Below are 25,436 nucleotides of genomic sequence, written 5' to 3' on the forward strand. Positions count from 1 at the left end.
TATGTTATGAATTGTATATTTGGCGTCAATCTGGATCATTTCAAGATATTTTTGAAGTCCTTTCCTGACGATCTGTAAGAAAAGCCAAAGCCTAATTAGATTCAGCATGGTCAAATAAAAACATGAGAAAGTGACACACCAAGACACAAGCAACTTGAATAAATTACTTGGTCTTTTCAACCATTTTATAAATTTTCTGTTTTTCATACAGAGTTTATATCGCTTTTAATCCATCAACTTTCTTATCATCCTCCCATCTGCGCAATCCATTTTAAAAACACACACCACTGTGCCAATTCTGCTTTCCAAGTCTGAAATCACTTCCGCAGTCTTGGCAAGGCAACAGTATCTCACTTCATCTTGCTTACATATTGGAATAAAAATAAGAATTTGATCATGGTTGTTTCAGACCATCATGACCACCTTAAAATCTGTCACAAACAAAAGAAGAAGTCAAGCCAATTGCAATTTTAGTGATTTATTTGTACAATAGGAATTGCACTGTACAAATACCCAAGCTCAGATGTAAAGGCAAGAACATAAGAGCATTTATTCTGCCTGACCTGAACATCCCTCAAACCTCAACGTGAGCTTACACTGATGGAAACATATGCCCAGAAAACAATAAAAAATAAAGCTAAAAAAAATAAATAAAGCATCTACCTGCCAAATAAATGAACATTCACAGGGCTAGAGACCCTTCCCAACTAAGTGCCAAAGCGTACTGAAAATACAGAACTTAAAAAATGCTAAATTAAAAAAAAAAAAAAAATTCATCATGTCCACATTTAACTGTCCAACCTTTATGGCAGTGGAGTGATTATGGCCTCAGTTTAAATAACATGTAAAAATGAAACTCACAGTAGACAAATACAGAAAAGGCATATGGTGATATCTCTATCAGGTCCACGTGCCTATGCCACTTACACCACTTACACATGTATACACCATCCACAGACACAAGACAGAGGACACTTTTCAATGGAAAAAAAACTAACAAAAAAAAAAAAAAAAAAAAAACACATAACAACAGGTGAACTCCTTCTCGGACCCGCCCCCATGTAGAACAAGTTTAGACAGCAGTGGCGGTGACATGGTGTATGTAAAGTTTTCTTTCAAATAATATCAATTTACATTCACTCAAATTTCCATTAGTAAATCTCTAATGTTACCATGGTAACTCAAAACGTCGTATAAAAATATAACAAAGACTGAAAACTGATGCACTCAACAAAACTTTATCTACAGAGTCTCAAATATGGGGTGGGGGCTGAGCGACAGGACAGCTCAAAATTCCAATATCATTCTGTTTCTGGGGATTAAGGAATCAATCGATCAAGGAATGCATAAAGACGCTCCACGCATCAAGTTTGAGTAGCAGCAGTCTTTCCCCTCTCACCCACATTGACACAGTGAAAGCCGCGGGTCCCATCGGGACCCCTGGGCAGCCTCATTACACCTGGGGGTAGGCCGTCAGCATTCTGGATCTTTCTACCCAGCATCGGGCTGCCGACCGGACTGCTCTCCTGAGACGCCACCTGCTTGCGCCGTTGAACCCATGGACTCCCTGAAGGGGTGAGGCTACTGTCTGAGGAGTAGTCTGCCCAGCGGCGCCCAGGCTCAGGGCTCAGTCTGCCCTCACTGGCTAAGGGAGACTTGTGGTTATGAGGAGATTTGCGCTGAGGACAGGGGCTGCCACGGGGGCTAGACCAGGGACTGTTACGCGGGGACATACCAGGACTCAGGTGATTGTTCTGGAAGCTGATACCTGCAGTGGTGGGGCTGAGCTTGTTGCAGGATTGGGACTTTCTGGCCAGCCTTGGGGAGGTAGGGGTGCTCTCAGTGTCTGAGGAGCTGCAGGCCGAGTCCTCCCCATGGTACTGAAGCTCTCGTACTCTGCTGTTGAGCGAGCGACTCTTGCGCATCCCTCCCTCCTCCCGTGGTCGTTCTTTGGGTACCTTCTTCTTGGGCGGCTTGGTGCCAATCAGGACCACTTTCAACCCTAGCAAACTGGCCCCGCCATCCTCACCCCCCACAGCTTCATTGGCTTTAACAGCAGCCTCCACCTCCTCAAACTCCACAATGGCACATTCCTCAGTGCCTAGCTGAGAGTAGCGGCCGCTCAGTCTCTTCAGGTCAGCCGGCAGGTCCTTCCCAGGCTTCAGGACTCTGACAGAGGCGATGGCGCCGTATGTTCCGAAAGCTTTCAGCAACAGCTTCATCAGCTGCTCCTGCTGAGTAGCTCCTCCCGCACTCCCTCCATTATCCTTGGTGAGAGCAGCCAGCTCCGGCCACCTCTGCAAATCACTTAACAGCAGCATGCGGCTGGGCAATGACTCGCTAGCAAAGACTGGTACTGCCGATTTACGCCGCACCTTCCGCCCCTCATCGTTCAGCTCAAGTATCTTTGAGTGTTTCAAAGCATAAGCAGTTGTTCTCCAGTCCCGGGTCAAGTGTTTCACCTGTGAAGAGACGATGCTTGTGTCACAAGGTTGAGATACTAAGCAGTTTAGAAGTGCCATCTCATAACCACCATGCACATTTGATCATTGCGACAGTTTCTCTTTTTGAGGGTTTTTTTTTTTTTTTAAATCATCATCAATCAGCAGTGCCTTCCTTTTAGTCATGGTTCAATATGTGAACTGATGCCATTATATCCATTCAACAGACCCAAACATCCTGACTGCAATACTCATGTCATCACTGTATAATTTGCTCATGTTTAAAATCAACCTCAGTATTGCCGAGCTCACATTTGAATCCTTGTTTATATTAAAAATCTGTATGTGTATAGCCAGATCACTTGTGGCATAAACAGATTAAAAAAAGAAAACAACACACACACACACACACACACACACACACACACACACACACACACACACACACACACACACGCTGACAAATCTGGATGCATGAGCCAAAAGTAGCACCAGCTGTTGTGAATAAATATGAAAATATCACTGCATCCCTAACAAATAGTCATGTTGACACTACAGACAGCCAGTCATTGCTATTCAGTTCTCACAAGCCTCCACGTCACTGGGAATTACAGAAGGCAAGCTTGGAGCTTTATCCAGATTCCCATCATAAAACTGCTAATGCCTCAGCCTTGCTTCAATGTCACATTTGGTGACATTTTGGTGAGTGTTCAAAATATTATATATAATTAGTGGTTGGACACCATACACAGCTTATCTTATATTAAAAGCCCATAATGTGCCATGAGGTGACAATTTAGCACCTTGCCTGTAGCCTATAGTACCTAAGCCTTTGTGTGCAATTTCTAGTTTTATTATCAAGACAGGGAAATCTAAATATTTCCTTTTGTGTTTCCAGACTGTAATTTTGCAGCCATGGTTACCTTTTTGAATGAAGTGAGCAATTTGACGCTGACAAACCCAAGTTTGTTACGTCTGACGTGTTTGAGCAGGAAGGCATCGTGCTCCAGGTTCTCATCGGACAGGTAGTGCTCGATCTGAGCGACCAGCTTCTGGATGAGCTCTGGATCTGGGGGCTGCCAGCTCTCCTCCTCCAGCTCTCCTCCACTGGTCCCGGCCCCGCTGTGTGTAGGAAGACAACATGCATCATGGTCAGTATAGACTCTTCTGTAGCTCATCACTGAAACAGCAGAATGTTTCATATGCTAAACTGCCAACATTACAACTGTTACACATTTCACTCTCATTAATACAATAAGCCAGAGGCTTACAACAAGTTGTTGGCAGGAGCACATCCTCATCCTGCCATTTCTCTCTGCAACATGCTGGAATGAAAAGAGATGGACTGTTTGCTTCCATCCTCCCAGACTTTCCTCTGTGGCAGTTGACAAACTGTCTCCAACCATAGTCACCATGCCTCAGTGCCAGACCTCGACCTACAGAGTCCCACCAGTCCTGAAACTGCCAAGACCTCTCCATCTGAAGGGTGCAGAGTCACAGGCTCTCCTTCCCACACAGAATATGGTGGCCCACCACATCAACTTCACACCATTTACAAAAACCAGCACCAACACTGCACTGCTGAGGGTTTTTAGGCACAATTTGATCTCAGTCAGACACCTGGCTGAAGCCACGATGCAGCGCAGTCAGGTAGCCCTGCAGATTAGAGTGAGGGTCTGAATGAAATTTTGTGGATGACTCATCACCTCCGCTAGCCTCCTCCCTCTAGCACACCCTCAGTCAACAGCTTTCCAGCCGGCTGACCACACGGCTGGCACGAGCCCACAGCTTCCCCAGGACTTCAGATACAAACAACAACCAGCATTTAGAGGAGACTGTCGCTGTCATCACCACACAGAGTATATTTTAAACATGTGAATTAAAGGAAACTCAGCAGAAATGTTTAAGATACTGGAAAACTGCTAACTAGGCTGTGATGAAGTTCACTTTCAAGTCACGATTAAGCAGTGCACTGTTAAGTCTCAGTGGGAATGCTGCTGGAATATTCTGTGAAATAGCCACATGCACGGACGGCTGACAATCTGCACTTTCTACCTTATGCAGCAATAACCCTTAGTGATGTTAAAATATATCCTGTGTGAAAAACATGCACAGGTGTTGCCAAAGCTTTTAAAAGGTGTGACCTGCAGACAACCTGAAAATGCTTTGATATGGAGTCTGTCCTTTATTGTCTCCTCTGGCCTTTCTGTCACTGACTCACTCTTTGCACACGTAGTCTGAGAAGGGAACTTATAGGCCAAAGGATAAAAATAGCAGGCCATGACGCAGGGGAATTAGATTAAAGCGAACGTGGCATCCTTTATCTCCGTCTCAGGTGAATGGTTTTACAGCACTGATGCTGCCTACAGGTGGTTAGACACTTCCCCGCCATCCCACCCAGGAGATAATAATAATATCCCTCAAGTATGTGTGGGAGGATTTATGCTCCCAATTGTGAGCATCTATTGTCCTCCTCTCTCACTGTGCTGTTTACTGTCTTCTGTTGTCACTGTGATAGGCTACACCTGTCTGGATTAAAGTGGCGTTTGTACAGTAGTCTTTCTACACAACTGGTACTCTCTCAGTGGAACAGAACAATGCCACTGTACCCACGCTGCTCCTGTGCTGGCAGCTCACCAGCTGAAGTTACGGGCCAATACTGTGGGCTATGAAATCCGATGCAGAAATAGATGGTGGAGATCCAGTAACCTTGACATGAAAAGGCACCCACTCTGTACCCTGCCATTTGAGAAACACACTTTACTCTCATTTACTGAACAAATCAAATTTGACACAATTATAAAAGTCTTTAAATGGAGGGAAAGCTGTTTTTGTCCAGCCCATTTAATGACAGCGTAAACGCTTACATTGCCCTGTAGTTTTAACCTTGTTACCAGAACATCACTGTCAGTCACAATCAACTTCAAATCGCGTGGAAGTCAAACCTTGATTTGTCATATCTTCCGATTTCGTCCTCACTGCAGCTTCCTCCGAGGAAGTCAATTATGTTGGATGACACTTCCTCGGGTTCTTCGTCCTCCGCCGCTTGAATGGCCACAGTTATCGTCACCGTCCCCATCTCCTGCGTGTGCTGATCCACGGTGATTACCTCATCGATGCCCTGCTCCGCCGACGCATCCGAGGCGCACTCCGCTGGGCTCGGATTGGGGATCCCCGCAGACCCACTCATGTTCCTCGGAGAAGTCAAGGTGCCTCCACCCGCTCCGCTCCTCTCCTCGGTTGTAGCAGCAGCAGCAGCGCCTCCCTGGAAGATCTTAATCTCGCTCGACTCGGAGGCACAGACAGGATACGGGGTGCGTAAAGCTGCTCGACGCTGCTTCGGGCACCAGTGATGGCGGAGAAGGACCCAGGGGGCTCCGAAGACGCGCTCCACGGCTCGCCAGAGACCCCCGATCCTGATCCGACCCGGTGGAGGGCCCTGAGGAGCAGCGGGGCTTGTAGCAGCCAGCGAGACGCAGCCTGGACCTGGTGAGACCGACGGACTGGAGCCGCCTTGTGCTTCTACTGCTGCTGCTGCTGCTGCTGCTACTGCCGCTACTTCCTCATATGTAAGAGGCTTTCTGCTTTTGAAACGAGCTCTGGGATTGGACCGCGGCAGCGTCTCCTCGCACTCACTCCCAACCCACAGGCAGAAGCTGACACAAAGCCAAGAGGGAGGCAGGAGGAAGGAGAGGCAGCGCAGGAAGGCGTTCACCAAGGCGTGCATACTTCTGTTTCTCTTTTTTTTCACACTTACACACACACACTCACGGAGTGTTGTCGTTTTTCTGTGATGACACGAATGGCCCGTTTACATGTGTCTAAGTAGAGAAGCTAATTCACGTGTTCCTCACTACCCGGGAAACTGACGTGGCAGGGACGACCCCTTCTCTAACGCCGCTAATTGGATAATTGGCTTTCGGCCTCTGGTGACACGCAGGAGGGGAGCGGCGCATGTGCCAGGAAGCAGGAAGCGCATCAATTAATAGTCGGGTGTCACTGAGGGCAAGCCAGGGACTACAAACCAAAAGTAACCTGCAGATGAGGCAGAGGTGTAGCATATCCAAGATTTTTTTGTTTTCAGATTTGAAAACAAACTCTTGGCTTGGGCTACAGCCAGCATTGTAAAAAAAAAATACTGAGATCATGAGTCCGTTAGTTCTTCAAACTTTTTTTCCTTTATCTTCTATTTTTCAGCATATCACAAGAAGGCTAACATTTTCTGTTTAGTTTAGTGTTCCCTCATGATGCTCTAAATGAGGGTTCAAAGCCATTTTCCACGCAGCCAGTAATATAACTCTGCTGGAGAATTCATTTCCGAGATCTCTGGTTTCAATGATGTTGTTTTGCAGCTCTAAAACCATATGTAGGTGTTCATCTGGGGGCATTCTAATTACAGTCACCTGAATACTTCTCTGTAGGTTATACATCAAGTCCATTTTTGTAGCTAGCTGCTGGCCTCCATCCTAATAACCCTGTAAATCACCCACACCAATGCTGTTGGCTGTTGCCAGCCCTGCATGAAATATCTTTACTCCTCCCCACTGGCAAGGCAGGCTCACAGCTGGTGGGCAGGCTGACTCATTCCCTGCACCACATGCCATACAGTGCTCCAGTTTGTGTACAATGGGAGACAATGTGTGAGGAAAAGAGGGGTGAGGAGGAGATTGCCAACAAATAATCTAAAGGCATTTGGTTTCTCGGGATTTATTTTCTCAGATCAAGTGACAGAGTCTGCTAACAGGGTCATTTAAACAGTTTCCAGTGCAAATAAACTTTTCTAGAATCAGCTCTTGCTGATTTTTCTGCCTTCTGTAATTAAATCAACCAGCATTTCTAAAAAAAAAAAAAAAAAATCTGAACAGCAGAATAAGGATTGAAAATGGTGTGAAACTGTCCAGGAAGCAATGACAGGATGGCGACTTATGCACCTGTAGGTGGTGTTCTGAGCTACTTCCTCTTTACAGGCAAACCGTTGTCCCAGTTTGACACAAACAGCCTCCTTCAGTTGTCTTTCAACTGTTTCTTTCCTCTGTTCACAGTGTGTGCAAAACATCAACTAACAGCAACTTTCAATATGATACGATACAATTCAACAGCACCACAAGCTTCCCCTATAATCAACACGAGATGCACACAAGCTGAGCCTCGTGAAGGCAGGTTATATTACAGGACTGTTTTATTGAATTGAATTGAACACTTTTTGTTAATTTTTCATAATTGCCATTTTCCCACCTCTGGCTCTGGCTCCACCAACCCTCATAAGAGAATGTAACCCCTCTAGGGACTCTTATTTCCAGAAGACAAATACAGAAAATTATACACATCTAGTAGTACAGAAAGTAAATTAATTATAACCTTAATGTTTGGTTCACAATTTTAGTTCAGACAGAAATATAACTACTACTACTACTGGATAGATTGCCTTGAAATCTCATACATATGTTCTTGGTCTCAGAGAATAAATTGTAATGACTTTAGTTGTCCACTGACTTTTCCTCTAGTGTCACCATGAGGTTGACATATGTGGTATTGGGTGAAATGTCTCAACACCCACGAAATTTACATCAGCATGTTAGCATTGTCATTCAGTGTGAGCATGTTAGTACACTGATGCTAGCATTTGCAGTGAGCACAGCTTCACAGAGCAGCTAACATGGCTTTAAACTGGTGGTGGACTAGTTTTGCGTCTTTCTGCATAAAGCACTACTTTAACATGACACCAGCACTTCTGTGGTCAGTGGAGGTTTAAGTGCAGGGGACTCACCTGGCACCACTCAGCAGAAACAAGTTAGATGCTTTCCCTTTGAGACAGCATGTATAAGACGGAAGGATTTCGATTGTTAAAACCTGCCCAACCACTTGTGTAGTTACAGTAATTGTTGTCGTAAAAGGAGGTACAGAGGTTGTGGTTAACGGTGGGAGAATTTGACATGAAGTTTTGGATACTGAAGATGTCTGAAAACAATATTTTTCACTCACAGAAGTCCTTTTCTCTTTGCCTTTGAAAGGATTGATATTGGTATGGTGTGACATGGCAGATGAAGGAGGCCTTGGCAACCCATCTGCTTCCCCTCTCCTGTCTGTTTCCATGTTTGAGGAGTATTGCAGAAATGGGGGATGGTTGGTTGTCACCCTGTGAGAAAATGTTGCAATCCCCATCTCTTGCAGCAAACACAGCGAATAGTGCTGTTTGGGGATGTTGATTTATAATTTGCTTAAATCTTAAGTTAAGGGCGATCTTGCATTAATGTTACAAAGTCAAGTGAGTTTCTGTATTTTATTTCATGCTGTTACCTGATTACTTGTTTTCTGTAAGCTTATCATACATCCTTTTGGACTATAGATTTGGACTCTAAACAAATCATGTGTCCTCGAGTTACTGGGGAATTCAGTTACTGTGGATCATACTGTCTGCCTGTATAAGGGCTACAATCAAACCTTTACCTGAGCCTGTCATTCTTCATGTGTGAATATACTGAATGTTGCACTTAAGCCAGTGCTGTAACCACCCTGGTTTGTCCCATGTTTCATAGATAATGAATTGAAGCTTGAGCTCATTAACCCACAGTTGTGAAGTAATCTATTTTTTCCTCTGACTGTGACATGGCACATATCTTTTCTGCTCCTGTGGACAAACAAAACCAAAAATGCTTTCATTAATGGATTGACTGAGGGGAAATTCCAGAGTGTGCCCTCTTTCTCTCACACGCACACACACACACACACCCTGCCAGAGGGCGGAAAGCAGCAGATCCACAGTGTGCACATCACTTATGATCGTAATTGCCCTTATCTTATAATAGCGTTATATATATATATATATATATATATATATAGTTGTATATAGGTGTGTGTGTGTGTGTGTATACATATATATATATATATATATTTGTTTTGTGTATATATATATATATATATATATATATATATATATATATATATATATATATAACAAATAATATCTCTACTTCACATCTACATGTCCTCTGCCAGTCGAAGTAGGGGTACACCATGTTTTTTTATATAATATATATTGTATTTCTATATAATTTTCGTTTTGCTGTATGTCAGACTGTATGTCATTTCCACTCGTACATGTATTCATCTCCTTGTGACTGATCTGTGATCTCCTTGGTCTAATCGTCCAAGGAGAAATATATTGTAATGTGGTAAATAACATGAGTAGCAAACATTTATTTACAATGATGGCTTAATGAGACAAATAGTCTTTCTAGATGGTGAGAATATTTTAAGTAGGGTAGAAGAAATGAACACCAAACACTAAGACAGGAACACATAAGATAGAGATAAAATGTGATAAATCCAAGAATAGCATCTTTATTGCCTCTGTGTGTGCCTTCCTTCTGGAAGCAAAGCTACATGTATCTATAGATCTATACACAGTTGGAATTTACATTGTACTATTTCAATGTGGCCTGTCACACAATCGGTTGATGATCACCTCCCATAACATGTGCCAGCCTGTGTGTTGCTTCATGAATAGATTGTGACAGGCAGTGTGTGGGATGTCCCTTTGATGAATCTGGACTTGTGTTCTCTGGGCAACTGCTTATTACTGCTGGTGTAAAAAGGCTGAAAATACACTACACAATCTGTTTGATTACATTTGGTGTTCTGTGGTTACAGATTAAGACTGAATGTCACCTCAGTTATATGTAAATAGAGCAACACAAGAGCACCAAACCTGTGGATAAAAACAGGGTCTGAAATGTTAACAAAGCCAGTTTTTACTGTGAGAAAGGTCTATTAAAGGTCTATTTAGTGTAAAGTCATACATTTTTCACTTTCAGTAAAATACACATTGTGTGTAATCCATGATAACCACACTGAAAATTCTTCGTCTGCAATTTAACATCTATAGTGGAGATCTTCAGATAAACCTGAATTTAAAGGCACCAAGAACCTCAGTCTGGGTACATTTTGGGGATCTAGAGAACAAGAGGCTAATGACAGGTATGAGTCAGCATAAAACAATTCCGATGATAAGATACCTTAAAAATGCCAGTGACTCACTGCCATTGGTCAGTGACACACCTATCCGGAACAGCGCCATCATTAGTGAGTAATTAGTCATTTGTTGCACCTGTGCCTTTTGCCGTAATGAAAAGGTGTCCACTGTGAAAAGAAAGGTCTGTAATCATAATGTTCTTGTTGTCATTATCACAGCACTCTCTTTTCTCAGTCTTACATCAGTTTTTTTTAGAATACAAAACTGATTTAGAAAATAAAAATAAAATGTTCACAGGCGCAGGTACAAGTAATTACGTGCTTTTTGAAATGTTTTGTTTTAATTATGTTCAGAATGATGCTGGGAAAAGACAATGCAATACTCTGCTATTATGTGTAATTTGCACTTGACCTGTTTAACACAGAGTGATCTTCAGTGTGATGTAAAACGACAGCAAGATGTTAAGGCTTTATAGGGTCAGCTTAACCCGACAGGGGGCCCCGGTGTTCATGCGACCTATGGGCCCCTGCTGACCCCCTCTTCTGTTGCAATGTAGGCTGTGAAACCTGGCAGAAGAGCCAGAAACCGACCAGTTCTACTATGCTAGGATATTACCCTTATGGTGTTATTATTTATTTCATGGCAATTAGACTTAAGATAATTTTTTCTTTTGGAATATACACAATGAAAACACAACATAAACTAAAACAATACAAGCTTTTACACATACATTACATTTTGACGCATGACTCTTCTACAAGGAAGCGCCACACCATTAGGTCACAATAACTATTTAAAGTTGCAAACAAGAATAAACCCAACTTCAGTTACGGGGACAATTTTAGGATTTGTTTCCCGACGGATTGCTTTTTAGTGACACAGGACGTGAGCGTAACCCAGCAACGCCGTCGTTACTATGGTAACAGTGCTTGTCTCCGAGTAAGTTTGGTTTGCAGCGCTTGAAGTAAGTGAGCGTCAGTTTTGGAGAAACAAACCTTAGCTCCAGCAATAAAGTTGCAAATGAGTTTGCGTATTTACTTCGAATTTTGACGAAGTTGGTGTTGATACTGAAACAGAGCTTGTTTACTACGTCCAAGGTTGGTCTTTACTGTTAACTCGAGCAAACGTTAGCTAAATGGAGCCGGAGCGGACTGTGGGCAAAACGATGCGCCCTCAAAAACAGAACACTGGTGTCGGTGTCAGTGATAAATGGGTGTTTCTCGCCCCCATGGTAAGTATCACTTTTAATTGACTTTTACCATTGTTTCAGTTGTATGTTCATGTTTGAACAGAGTGTCTGTGTGTGTTATGTAATGTTAGTAAACTATTTCTGCAGGTCAACAGCTGCAAGTTGCACCTTACAAATGTAAAACCACTTGTACCAGAGAAAGCCCAGAGGATGGTGAGTCATGACGTAGAACACATTGAAGACTAAGCTCTTGTGGGAAATTGCTTTTGGTTTCCAGTGTGTACTTCATTATCATGTGTACCATTTTACAGTCTGAGTCTCAAGATATTGTAAAAGAGACAAACATGACTCCTGCACAGACAATGATTCATTCTAAGCCAGGTAAGCTTGATCCAGTCCAAACATACACACTCACCCACCCACTAACTGCCCAAGAGGTTTTTGTGTTATGATGCACATTCATAAATAGCTAAGGAGTGTAAATAATGTTATGGACTGTTTTCACTCTTTGTTTCATCATAATATTTCCTCTGTAGAAAACAGAATGCATGCATACAGATTTCTCCAGACACCTCCACTGTCATCATTTGTCAGTGACTCTACAGATTGTCCTGCACACAATCTAGCACCACTAGCAGGTGGTGCTCAGAGTGCTGCAAAGGAAACAAGAGACAAATCTAAGAGACCAGTGCAGAGTACCGGGGCTGCTTATTTTCGTAATGTCTTAAACCTCTCCAAGCCAGCAGGTAAATATGGCAAATCAATTAACAAATATGGAATTTTGGAACTGCTTTATTGGTGATAATAAGTTTTACAGTTTGTAATTTTCAAATATATACCAAACATTCTTATGCAATGCACTATGGTGTTATGTGTACAGTGAATTTATTGTTTAATGTCTACGTCAGGTGGTTCTGGAGGATATAGTTACAGCGCTGTTCCTGGTTTTCCATTCACTCGGTTGCTTTGTGACAATTTCGCATCCACTTTTCAACGATTTGACTTGGACAGGTACCTCTGGCCTGGTATTTATTTTCTAACAGATGAGAATTTTAGATGTTGCAGTGTAGAACATATTGGTTTAACTGGAAGCTGCTGTAAACTGGACATAAGATTGACATGCCATGTTTCATGACAGTTCTTACTATTTTTACTTGCAGTGTCTTTTGTATTTTTATGTCATCCCTATGTCATGAAGTTTTATTGGTTTTTTGAACTCACTATGGCCATTAGCAGTATTTGCACTAGAAATCACAATAATTTCAACTAAAATGGCTAGTGCTTCAGATTGCCACCAGGGGGCGGCAAAGTCCCTTAAAATACCCTACCCCTTGTATCTTGAGATCGGTGTTGGTTGCCTGATTTAGTTTTAATTGCTTTACTGGTAACAGGCCAGAAATAAGTCATGCATTAGTAAACTACATGGCTTGAAGGTGACATACTGTTTTTTGTCATGAAAATTAAGTAGTCATCCATACAAAGCCTAAATTGTGGTAAATGTGTTTTTCCAGGCACTGTCTGGAGGAATGCCCTCAGTTGGGCTTTTTGGAAGAACTGCAACTTCTCAACCTCCAACACAATCTAATCACAAAGATCCAGCATTTGTCACACATGCAACAGCTTGTTTTCCTGAACTTGTATGACAATCACATCTCTGAAATGACAGGCATTGAAGCTCTAACCTCTCTCAGGATCCTTATGCTAGGGAAGAACAGGTAAGTTGTCATCACAGGAGTCACAAGCATGCAAATACAAGAATACCACATCTGTCTGTTTTGCCTCTGTTACATGTAGAAGGTGCAGTTCATATTTGTAGTAGTGCTGCATAAGCTGCAGAGTAGGTGATGTCAAGAGACATCAAGTGCTTTGTTGTTCTTTACTCTAACATGTTTAAGGGATATATTTTACACATTTAATGTGAAATATGGAATTTTTTCAAATTTACAAGCTGGTTCAGCTACATCCTGATGTAGTGCAAACGTTACTCATAGGTTATTCAAGATATCCTGTTGTAGGTTGTATTTAGTGTTTTAAACATGCTGCTACATTATAAACATCACAGAGTGATTTGTGGCACGTGCCCAGTTTAATTTGACAAACCATTTATTCAAGTGTTGGCTTTGTTTTAACAGGTCGACAGGAAGAAGATTAAAATCACAAATTATATCAAGAACTTCCACTTGGACTCTGGCATTTATTCCAATTTCTGTCTTTTCAGACCTTCTTCCAGGACCATGTGTAGTGTAGTAAAGAATACTCTTCATACTCCATTGGCATTTTTCAAGTGACTGCAGCCTTTCATCCTGAACTGTAATTTGATCTAAATCCATAAGAACAGTCCTGAACAATAAGCCACTGTACACTACTGTATGTTCAGTTTCCTCAGGGAATGTAACCTTTCAATGCACTTGTTGGCCTGTTGGCTGTCCTGTGCTTGATATCCCCTCAAAACAACCCCCCACCCCGCTAGGTGAATGCACTTGCTGCAGTCAAGAAGGCTTAAATGTGTGATAAATTGTTGCCATATTTTGTGACAAATTGTATTGTCACAAATTGTATGTACATTTTATGTAATATATTTCCATTTTATCTCACTTTTTCCTGATATTCTCAGAATCCAGAAGATATCTTGTCTGGGAAGCCTATCCAAACTGAATATCTTGGATTTGCATGACAATAAGGTACTGTTCCTTTACCATACTCCCACTGACAGTATGTGTGTGTTTAGTCTTGTTTGTTCAGTTGCCATTACCTTAACCAGTATCCATGATATTCAGCTACAACGTTCTATAGAAGTGCATTTTACCCTCCTCCTTCAAACTGTTGAAATATAACTAGGGGTTTGCTTTGTGAAAATGCAGCTCTCTAAATGCAAGAGTTATATAGACATGACAGCAGGAGACCAAGCTGACATGAGAATTTATGTAGTCATGCTCATTCTAAACCCTTTACCTTAGTTCACTGACCTATAAAATGAAGCCTATTCAGGGCAGTCATTATAGCCAAATTGTCCACTTGTTACTGTCAAATAACACTTGAAATAGTGCAGCTCTGTTTTGTAAATTGAGTGTCCTGAAGGTCATGTCTGGGAATCCTTCTCCTTTTGATATTGCAATGTGTCATTTAAGTCAGAAATCTGATGGGCATTATGGTCATCCTTTTATCTATCTGAGTTTTAGTCACTTATCCTCAGCATTTGATTTAGTTCACAGCACTTTTGGAGAATAAAAGACCATCAGAACCCACAAACTCTTATCGAGGTTCTACTCCCACATCTGTTTCCTTAGTGACCCTAGCATAATTAATTCAACAGGCACAACTCTTATACACCTATCTAACACTAACGCAGTCTCATACAGCAGTCCTGCAATAAATCCTTGTTTCAAGACAGTGATAATGTTTGCAGCATTGGCAATGGTTTTGAGCTGTATTAGATTACACTATTCTGCAATTAGAGTGTCTATTATTGTGTTTGCTCAGCCTCCACAGTAGAGTCTGGCTCACTGATATTAAAAGCCAGAGAAATCAGATGATGTAAGTAACGCTGATGTCAGATGAGGATTTTAGCAGCTCTCGGAAAAGAAAGATAGAATAGAAAGGCTTCCCTTGGTCAAATTAGTGTTTTGCCAGCATGCCGCCTACGCTCCTCCTCAGAGAGCTACTCCAGAGCCCTGGTAAGACTCCCTCCCTCTCTCATGTTGGCTGCTCTTTACATGAGCAGGCGTCCCAATTACTATTCAATGACTGCTACAATGTTAGGTTATTATTCCTGACAGAGGATGCTTTGTTGCCTTTAGATCTGTCCATTGGTTCAGATAATGTGACAATTAAAAGAGTGACTTGAAGTAATCAATCTTTTGCACTGTCATTGCTGGTAATGAGAGCACATTGTATTCATAGGTAGCCATTTATTGAAGAGCAGATGATAAATCTATTATTCCAACCAGGACAGGTTGCTTTTCCATCACTGACCCCAAAACCTCCTGTTTTCTGCACTTAAATAACTGTTCAATCACCTTTAGTCAATGTTTTTCGAACTCACCAGAGACCTGACCACCCAAATGTAATGTGAAGCACTGCACAATGATAATACAAGATGATGAAGGGAGTGAATTCAGTTTAGGGAATAATGGATGAATGAATTAAAATAATGTTGATGTCATGGTTATTCTACCCAGTCAAGTTGTAGTTTAGTCACTGTTGGCCATAGAACTCCAGCTGCTTGTCCTCTTTCCTATTGTGTGCATGCTTTAACCACAAGTTGTACATCACTGTCATCCCTTCTTTTTCCCATCCTCTAGCAGGGAGGCTCACATCACTCCTGACCTTTTTTTCCCAATCTTTCCACCCATTTACTTCTGTAACAGGATGCTATTTGAAAGGAGATATTCTCTTTGGGAGTGTGCATCCATCTCACACTTGGTCTCAGTGACCAAGTGGTGGGGCTACAATGTGGCCTGACATTGTTGGAAAACCAAATTTTCTTTGATTTTTTTCACATTTTAAAAAACTTTTCTATTAATGCTTAACAAATATTGTACAGACAACAGACATCCACACTCTCAAATCCATATGTAATTGCTACTCATATATTTAAAGTGTCGATTAAAATGACATCTTATACAAGTTAAACATTTGAACCACCTTACCATATTCTGGATGCCTGACCTACACCATTGGAAAGCACCTAATTCATGATGTGTAACACAAGATCCTCAAATATTTTCAGACGAGGGTTATCCAAAATCTGCTTCAGTTTGTGGAGAGATACTATGTCTGTGTGTTGACAGAAGTTTGAGATACAGACGCCGGTCCTGTGTAGGTCAGGGATGCTCAAGTCTGGGCCTGATATAATGTTAACTTTGTGAGAGTGCTTTAACTTGAGAGAATGTGTTAATATATTCAGGGACGGTTCCCTGGACATTCAGCTGTTTTTCATCCACTGACTGCTTTGCATTCATTTATGAATGCATTCATGCATTCATTTACGAATGTCCATAAAGCAAAGCAGTCCAGAAATCTTCCTGTCACAAGTCTTTGAATGAAGCATGATGATCTCACTTTGTTGTATCCAGCACTAGATGAGACTGTGTTATTGTGGTCTTTGGAGTTAACTTGATGCACCAGGTTTTCTGTCATGTTTTTTATGCCTCCGTGGTGGCAACAGTCAGGGCTGGAGGCATTATGTTTTCATGTTGTCTGTCTGTCCATGCCACTTTGGCACAAATATTCACTGGGCCTCAGAAATGAACTGATTACACCTTAATGGTCAAAGTTCAAAGTTCAAGGTCAGTGTGAACTCACAAAAAATGGTTTGGCCTCTTGAATGTGATATCTCAAGATGGCCTTGAGGGAATTTGTTTAGATTTGGCACAAACATTCATTTGGACTCAAAGATAAATTGATTTGATTTTGGTGGTCAAAGGTCAAGGTCACAGTGACCTCAAAAAACATGGTCTTGGCCTTGTGAATGTGACATCTCAGTAACACCTTGAGGGAATTTCTTCAAAATTTGGCAGAAATATTTTCTTGGACTCAGAGTTGCCTGATTACATTTTCCTGGGAAAAGGTCAAAGTTCAAGGCCATGGTGACCTCACATTATTGTGAATCCAATATATCAGCAATGCCCAGGGGAAATTTCACTTCATCTGGCACAAACATTCACTTGGACTCAAGAATGAACCAATTAGAATTTAGTGGTCTAAGGTCAACGGTCAAGGTCACTGTGACCTCACAAAATACATTTTTGTCCATAATTCACAAATTCATTATTTAATGCTGTACCTCAGGAAGGGGAGTTTATGACCACATTTCCTGCATCTTGGCTGGTTGGTGGAGGCAATGCATTTATGCACACATTCTCAACACACTTTGGACAGAAACTAATTTAGTTAAAGTTGATATCCATACTGTGTTTTAAATGATGAATTGCCAACAGTCTGTGTGTTGAGGTACCATACACCACACAACTTAATTTACTGGACTTAGAGACACGTCATATTGTGCATTAGTGAAGTATTGATTGCAGTGGTCCTGTACAACCCATGTTTGTGTTTTCATACATCAAACAAGAGTCACACATAGTTTCTCGTCACTGTAGATGGTCACAATATAAGGAAGATTAGGGTGGTGCTCCAATAATTTTACATTAGAAAGTCAATTTACCATTCTTGAAAATACCATAATGTATAAAGGCTTCTGGGGATCAGGAGGAGCTTTAAGAAATCTTGCAGTTAACTTAACAAATTTTAATTAACAAAAAGTTTGCATTACAACTACTTAGGGTGTCAAGTTTCAAAGATGTGTGTGTTCAGCAGGCAGGGAGGAGACACTAATATCTTTACTGATGATACACAAAGGTATGTGTCTGTGTACCCTAAAAGCCATTTTGCTTCTTATCTTTATCTGTATCTTATCTTTATCTAATTTGATGATTTAATTCTTACATTCTTAACAAAAATTCTATTCTCTTTGACCTATTTAATATTTGAGCTGCAGCGATCCTTGAGAATTGTATTTTCAAAGAATCTTTCAACCGTGATACCCTTTTGACCTTACACTCACATGCACAGTGTGCACTGTAGGGGGCAAACCCATCATTCTCATGATAACAGCCACTGGGAATTCTCCTGAAATATGTTAAGTATCAGTATGACAGAGGCCCCTGGGTAATCTCTCCTAGAGAGACAGGGGAGAAAGCAGGGTAGGATTTCATCACTGACTGACCCTTAGCTACTTGTTTGTTATTGTGATTTGACGAGTCAAACGGGAGTCACGCCTTGATGTATTTTACTGAACATCAGTCATTCAGTATGTTCACAAGTGACACAGATAGTTGCTGTGAAATGGTTCACTTGAGGAATGTGAGAGTTGAGTGTCAATGAGATGAAGGATTAGCCCTAGGCATTGCAAAGAAAATAGAGAACACTGCTTTTTGGGTTTCTTGTGTGCAGATTCTGAACAGATTTCATCCAATTACTTTTAAATACATGACTTGAATGTGAGATTGAGCATTGATTCTGTGTAATTCAAATGTGTTATGCTCTGCTAATCCTGCCCCCCTCTGCTTCACTGTATATGTAGAATATGATTATGTAGATTGCTGTTTGACATACCTCTATGTTAAGCTCTGTCTCTGTCCCACTGTGCTTTCATGCAGATCTGCAGGATAGAAAACGTTTCTCACCTGAGCGAGTTGCAAGTGTTGAACCTGGCAGGAAACAACATCTCCAGAGTAGAAAATCTGCAGAGGCTGGACTGTTTGACTGAACTCAACCTTAGGCACAACTGCATCTCTTTTGTGGTGAGGGGCCTCTTTCCCAATTACTGACAGCTACTACACAGTCATACAACAAAAAAGACATCAACTGTTCAGTGACCACAATCCCATTTTCAAACAAGGCTGAAGTTTCTGCCCTTTCCCACTATGGGGCTCCTATTTTCTCCCACTTGAAAGTGCAAGCTGGAGTTAGAAGTACTATAAACATGTGTTACAAAATACCCCAGTAAATAGTAATAGAAAGTGAGATATTTGCAGGACAGCGTCTATACAAACTTTTGTTTTGGCGGTGCCATAGCAAGATTTAAATAGTTTTTTGCATAGGTCTGATGATGTGAATTGAGGCAGCTATACCTTATACTGCATGCATGCATCCTACACATGTTTGGCTCAGTGTTATAATAATTCAAACCTGGTCCCAGTTTGTAAACACTGAAGCTGCCCTGTGGTTTGCAAGAGCTGAGCTGGTTCTCGTCTCAGGTGTATAATATCTCCTGTTCATGTGAAGGCACTGCAGCTGCCAGTGATAAATTTTCTGTATTTTTTTATTTTTTCATTTTGATGAACAAACGACCCCACACACACACACACACACACACACACACACACACACATACACACACACACACACACATCCTAATAACTGCTCCTAAGGAAAATGTGGTGCTGGTGGCACGCTTCATCTTTCATCTTCATGCCATTCCTTTGGACCGGGCCTTTGGATGGTTACTGTTTCCCCTGTTATGGGATCACATGTAGAAGTTTTTACTGTCACAAAATAATAAACACAGAAATTATATCAATAGAATCTTTGTAAGAAAGTCTATGGTGAAATGTATCTCATTGGCATTACCTAGGGAGACGTAGCTCATTACCCACAACCACCCACCGACTTTCTGGCGCAGATAAAAAGAAACTGGATATTCTAAACACGGAAATTCACTCCCCTTGGTTTCTGTAGTTTTAATCTGATAAACAGAACAGTGCATGCCAAAACAGGCCCCTTCATTTGTATGCAAATCCCCTAAGCCCTTTCCTGCTTTTTGGGGTAGAAAATACGAACTGAATCCAACATTGTGTTGCATGAAACCTCTTCCCATCACTCACCCTGTCCTCTGCCTGCAAGTTCTGATCAAGAACCACTTCCAGTTCTAATTATTGGATGTAATGTTTTATTTGAGACATGAACAGAAAAATGCTTCCCCTCAGCAGATTCTCCAGTCTCTGTCATTAGTGGTGTTTGCTGCCAAGTATATATATTATATCAAGCACAAAGTAAATAACTATCCTCCAGGTGTCCAGGTTTTTCCCTATGATGAAAGGGGAGCCAAATGAAAAGATGAACGAGAAAGAAATGCTGTCCTTAACTTTGAAAACAAGTTTTAGACTTGGTTATATGTTGGGCCCAGTTATCCAATTTATAAAAGCATGCATATATGCATATCATATGTTTAAAAGGACATTTTTAGCAGATGCAGGTGTACAGTTAAACACTTAATGTTTTTGCATGTAATACATCATTTAATCGTCAACTTTTACATCAGTATGTAATATATCTATATACTTTTTGTAAACCTATTTCATTTCATCACACTATTTTGTTTCAGTAAGTTCTACGGCAGCTTTTTGCACAGCTTTTACACTTAATGATGTAATCCAGACTTTTTTCATGGTTAGTTAGTTGGTTAGTTAGTTCATAGGGATTTCTACTCCATTACATTTTAATATAAATGTTTTTGTTACAATCTAATGTTCACAACAACTAACTAATAACACAGTGGTGATTCATCCTATAGCCATTTCCAAAGATGTTTGCTGTTTACCCTTGCTCTCAGGTGGGTCCTCCTGTTGAGAAATCCTGTGACAGGCAGTAATTTTGGCAGCAGGAACAGTTGGAAGAGTGAAGTAGTCTGCATGAGCAGTGATAAAACAGATAAAGTAAAAAAGCATTATCCAGATGGAGACGGCTCTGTGGATTAGAGTTTTTTTCCAATGGGCTTGTCTCCTTGTGGGTCAGTATTGAGTCAAGCAACATTGGTTTAGAATTATTATTATTATTATGATATATTATTATTATTAGAATAGAAAATGTAAAAAAAAAAAAGTGAAAGACTCTTTGGTAGTTCTACCGTCAATTTAATTAGGTCTGTTGTTCTTTTTACGTGCTTTTGCTTCTGAGAGGATCTATGTGGATTGACGCACATACTGCCTCAAAGTTCTTTGGGAAATAATTGAATTAAATCAGGAGTAGAGTAACAACAATAGTGAGTGGCCAAATGGCCAAAATATGACCTTGACGGCCAGAAGATATGGAAAAGTTGTAACAAAGAGAAACTCAACTTCTCTAACCAAAAATCCAAGAAAAGAAAACACATTACAGGCAAAACATTTTGGTTGACAGCTGATCTCTGTTAAGTGTAGTGCAAGACCAACACAACAATGAGCACGCCACAGCATCTGCATTTCCAGCACATAATACTGGAGGCCAGATGTGTGACGGCTAAGCCCACATCTCAAGTCTGTGCTATTCAAAAAGCAGCCACAAACAAAACAACTTACAATCTTTGAAACCCCCTCAGCATCCACAAGTACCTGTGTTTATTTGAGCAGCTTTCATACTATTTCATGGTGTGTGTTGTTGCATGCAACACAGACAATGGTGATGAGAGGTACTCCTGTGTTTGTGGAGTAATGCCCCTGTCAGAGCTCAGTATGAGTGTGAAAACTAAAGACACGCAAACTGTCAGTGAGAAGAGGGTGGAGCTTGGATAAAGAGGTGAAGGCATGGGCACACAGATACACTCATGCAGGCAAACAAGCACACACACACACACACACACATAAGCACACACACACACACACACACACAGCAACAAAGCTGTACCCAATCGTACATCAAATCCTGTCTGCTGATTGGAGCTAATCAATCGGGTTCTTTTAAAAAAGACACCACATTGGTGGGCGATTGTTATGCAGCACATCAGCTCAGTGATGACATCATCCTGTCTGAGACAGGGCTGCTATATTTAGTCTCAGACAGCGTGCAGTGGCTGCTACTTCACCAGCATCCATACAGGGGCTGGCAGAGACACAAACTCTGGGAGTGTGGTGGAGGGTCAGTATTGGCTAGCACTGGATGGCGTGACTTGCAGTTTTTAAAAGAAAGACAGAACACAGCCCTGTATTGCAGATGTACAAAAAACAGCATTACACAGCCAATATAAGAACAAATTCACACACAATCCTAGCTAAATGCACATATATCTTCATATATTCTTATAAGAATTGCTAGTTGACAACCAAGTGTCTAGAGAGCGAAAATACGCCTAAAAACCACATCAACAGAGCCAGTGTTACAGACAGTAATACAGTAAACAGCATTACAAGGACTCATGGCTCTTGCTCTCTTTTTTCCTTATAGAATAGATATTCACTGTAAACTAGTTTTCAGCAGAACGGTTCTCTTATTGCAGGAGGAAGTGTTTTGGAGGTCAGAAATGCTTATTAAGGTGTGCTCAGTAAAGTTGGCAAATATCCTTCTTGCTAATGACTTTGAGCTACGTAATTAGTTAAATCTTAATTTATTTGTCATATTGGACTTTTTGTGTAAGTGAGCACTCTTCGAATTCTCGAAATTCACCTTTCTCACCAAAGCTTGTCACTAATCCAAAGGTGAGACATCTTTCATTTGTTAGTGGTTATTTGACAGACTGTGTCCAGTCAAAACATTCAGCTATTAATGAGCTTTAAATGTGCTAGGCTGCTCTCGTTAGCTTTGGACAAAGCCATGCTAGCTGTTTCCCCAGCTGTTCCCACTCTTTGTGCTAAGCTAAGCTAACTGGCTACTGGCAGTAGCTTTATATTTGCTGTGCAGACATGAGTATCTTCTCATCTAATTCTCAGACAGAAAATTTATATGTGTTTTTCCCCAAAGCGTACTACTACGGTAGTCCTGTAATGTTTAGGCCAAAATATTCATTGAAATGTGACATATAACTCAATCTATTCTAACTTGTTGTAGCTGTATATTAGATAAAACTGATCTGTATATTTTTCACTGGTAAAATTATTTGATTACATTAATTCCACAGATCAATCGTCAAACAGTGTAACACAACAGCCACACACAAAACTCAACAGACACAGGCTCCCTCCGGCAATGCTCATGTTGTCACAATATTGTACTATAGTCAGCATGTTGGCTGTTTGAGTTTATGAAACAAGGATGGGTAACTGCGCACTGTTTTTATATGGTTCTGTGGACTGGTGTTGTTGTTTTTTTCTAAATATTTAGACTATGCAGCACTGTGTGTTACTGTCCTCTGCAGATGAACTAACATAGCGTAAATACTAGGCTAATATCTCATTTGAATGGGGACTGGCAACAGTACTGAACGAGGCAGTGGCTGCAATATGGGTGGCTGCTGATGCAGCTCATTCAGACTGCTGCTGGGCGTGTCCACTTTTCTTCCAGCATGTGGAACACTGACCATGCTCACAGACACACAGTCCTTGACACCACCTAACATGATTTTCCTCCACACTGCCATCTGATTAGCTGAAGTCGTTGGGTTTCTGACATTGCCTACATCCATGTATGTCCTCTTCAGCTTGCCAGCTGGCCAGCTGGCCAGCTGCTGCCCTTCACCCCACCCCCTCACTAAATTCTGCATTGATTTTGATGCTGTGCCTGCCCGACAAAGAAACAACCCCCATCCAGTCAGTTTTCATTTCATCCAAGCTATTGTTCTAGCGTTACAAGGTACAGTAGCTAGCTGCTCAGTGTGTGTGAGTCTGTATGTATGTGTTCTGGTGAGCATTTTGAGTCAGCCTCCTGCAGCAGGGGATCTCTGCATTAGCGCAACGCACATTCTGCTCTCCCTCCCCTCCCCCTTTCCTCCTCATGCCTTCTCTCTCACACTCTCTCTCCTGCCCCTCCTCTCCATGTGCAGACAAGGCAGCATGCTATATGTGTGTGTGTGCATGCGCAGGGTGGATGAGGATGCTGTATGCTGGAGCTGAGAGCTGCAAGGTGACTGAGGGAATGGAGAGGGATACAGAGCTCTGACGACAGTGACGATGCAGTGCCCTCTTCCCGACCACCTTCTCCTCTTCGCATCCCTCCATCTCTCTCTCTTCCTTCTCCCTCTTTCTCTTTCTCTTTCTAGACTGAGGTGGACCGCCTGCCCTGCTTGCAGCGCCTCTTTCTCAGCTGCAACAACATTACCAGGTAAGAGCTTGCACCGCTTAACTCTCTCCTGCCCACAGGGCAGGGACAGGGATAGTGGCTGGACAGTGCCACGTCCCCTCCCTTGGCTCTTGGCAGGGCCTGGCCAACAAGCTTCAGGCAGAACACACATAAAAATGCACAGCCACACACAGGTTTGTTGTAGTGGCCAGTTTCTGTAACCTAGAATACACAAACCTGGATATGTTCTTTATTGTGAGTAATTATGCTGTTACCTAAGAAATGGGTGTGACAATTCTTTAAAGTTATGCAGAAGAAGCAGGCTGAGAGAAGGTTGCTCACTTCCACATAAAACTAATGACAGATTTGAGGGTTTAGTGAATTCGAGAACAGCATTACTAGGTAAGGGTATGTAGGATGAATGAGAGGTATGTTTTGTTGCTTAGTACAAACATCAACTTGCTTTACACATTTTTTCTAGTATCTGTAGCCCTTTTTTCTCTTTGCTTCTCTCTTTCTGAGCCTGGGTGTCGAGATGTCATAGTGTTAACTTGTAAAATCAGCAAAGCCTTCCTACTGAATAAAGCTTTAGAATTGCTGGGTGTTTGCCTGGAGGAGAGGCCTGTATGCAGGATTCATGGTGGGAAAGTATTCATTAGCCTCCCGACGATAGTCACCTTGTACTGTAATAGATCTGACCTGACATTTCAAGCCAGCCCTGCTGTTCAAGTGTCTGTATGATTTGTTGTCTGACACACTGTTACAGAGAGAATCATGACAAAGAAATAGGCAATAAATAACCAGTTTGTATTCTTAACAACTTACTTACTTAAACTCCTCAGGGGTTTACAGAGTGACAACATTTTTTCCAAATAAATGTGTACATAACTAATTTTTCTAATGTTTACATGCGCAATTCTTCTTCTTATCTTCAGTATTCTGCTTTTGGTAAAGGTATTTTAATTAAAGATATTCTCTTGAATATATGGTTATAATGGCTGTATAGAAAGCTGGGTCGTGCACCTTTTGAAACTGTTCAATGCTGATAGGAGAGCAGTTGTGCTCTGTTGCTAGGTAGAGGGACAGACCGCACTCGTCTACTTGGTGCAATCAGTTTTGCTAAAATATCATGTATGTTTGCAATTAGAATTTCACTTACCATGATATTGTATTTCTGACTTAAACTGCCTCATTTAAGTTGAACACCTTGTGAAATCCAAGCAAAGGAGAACTAATAAGAAGTCAGTTAAGAAACATGCAGGGATTGTAGTGCTACTATAGATGAAGTTGGATGCTTCCCAGTTTTCAGCCACACCTCACTCTGCACACACAGTGCACATACTGTATACTTTGATATTAACTTCTT

The 25,436-nt window shown here is 41.5% G+C and overlaps 2 protein-coding genes across 5 annotated transcripts in view; one reads left to right on the forward strand and one right to left on the reverse strand.

The window, feature by feature from the left end:
* Window positions 1-462: 462 nt before the first annotated feature.
* On the reverse strand, window positions 463-6,168 carry larp6a (La ribonucleoprotein 6, translational regulator a). Its single transcript, XM_071489460.1, has 3 exons — window positions 5,387-6,168; window positions 3,365-3,563; window positions 463-2,462 (listed from the first exon to the last, which is right to left on the reverse strand). Exons 1-3 carry the CDS (start codon window positions 6,166-6,168, stop codon window positions 1,365-1,367), a joined length of 2,079 nt encoding a protein of 692 aa, XP_071345561.1. The 3' UTR covers window positions 463-1,364.
* A 4,366-nt stretch (window positions 6,169-10,534) lies between these two features.
* The window catches only part of LOC139627702 (leucine-rich repeat-containing protein 49), a 41,291-nt gene continuing 26,389 nt past the window's right edge, over window positions 10,535-25,436 (forward strand). Inside the window, exons 1-10 of one of the 4 annotated variants that reach the window (XM_071488714.1) lie at window positions 10,535-10,594; window positions 11,511-11,644; window positions 11,750-11,815; window positions 11,914-11,983; window positions 12,139-12,348; window positions 12,511-12,613; window positions 13,114-13,317; window positions 14,217-14,283; window positions 18,763-18,906; window positions 24,051-24,112. In XM_071488714.1, coding sequence (XP_071344815.1) covers window positions 11,549-11,644; window positions 11,750-11,815; window positions 11,914-11,983; window positions 12,139-12,348; window positions 12,511-12,613; window positions 13,114-13,317; window positions 14,217-14,283; window positions 18,763-18,906; window positions 24,051-24,112 — 1,022 coding nt within the window. In that variant the 5' untranslated portion in view covers window positions 10,535-10,594; window positions 11,511-11,548. Of the gene's footprint in view, window positions 10,595-11,057; window positions 11,645-11,749; window positions 11,816-11,913; window positions 11,984-12,138; window positions 12,349-12,510; window positions 12,614-13,113; window positions 13,318-14,216; window positions 14,284-18,762; window positions 18,907-23,873; window positions 23,915-24,050; window positions 24,113-25,436 lie in introns of those variants that run through there. The other 3 variants (XM_071488713.1, XR_011692612.1, XM_071488716.1) reach the window with 3 other exon arrangements.

This window comes from Trachinotus anak, unplaced genomic scaffold (assembly GCF_046630095.1).
Source record: "Trachinotus anak isolate AG129_WGS33_773 ecotype Australia unplaced genomic scaffold, CSIRO_AGI_Tana_v1 ptg000011l, whole genome shotgun sequence".
NCBI lineage: Eukaryota > Metazoa > Chordata > Actinopteri > Carangiformes > Carangidae > Trachinotus > Trachinotus anak.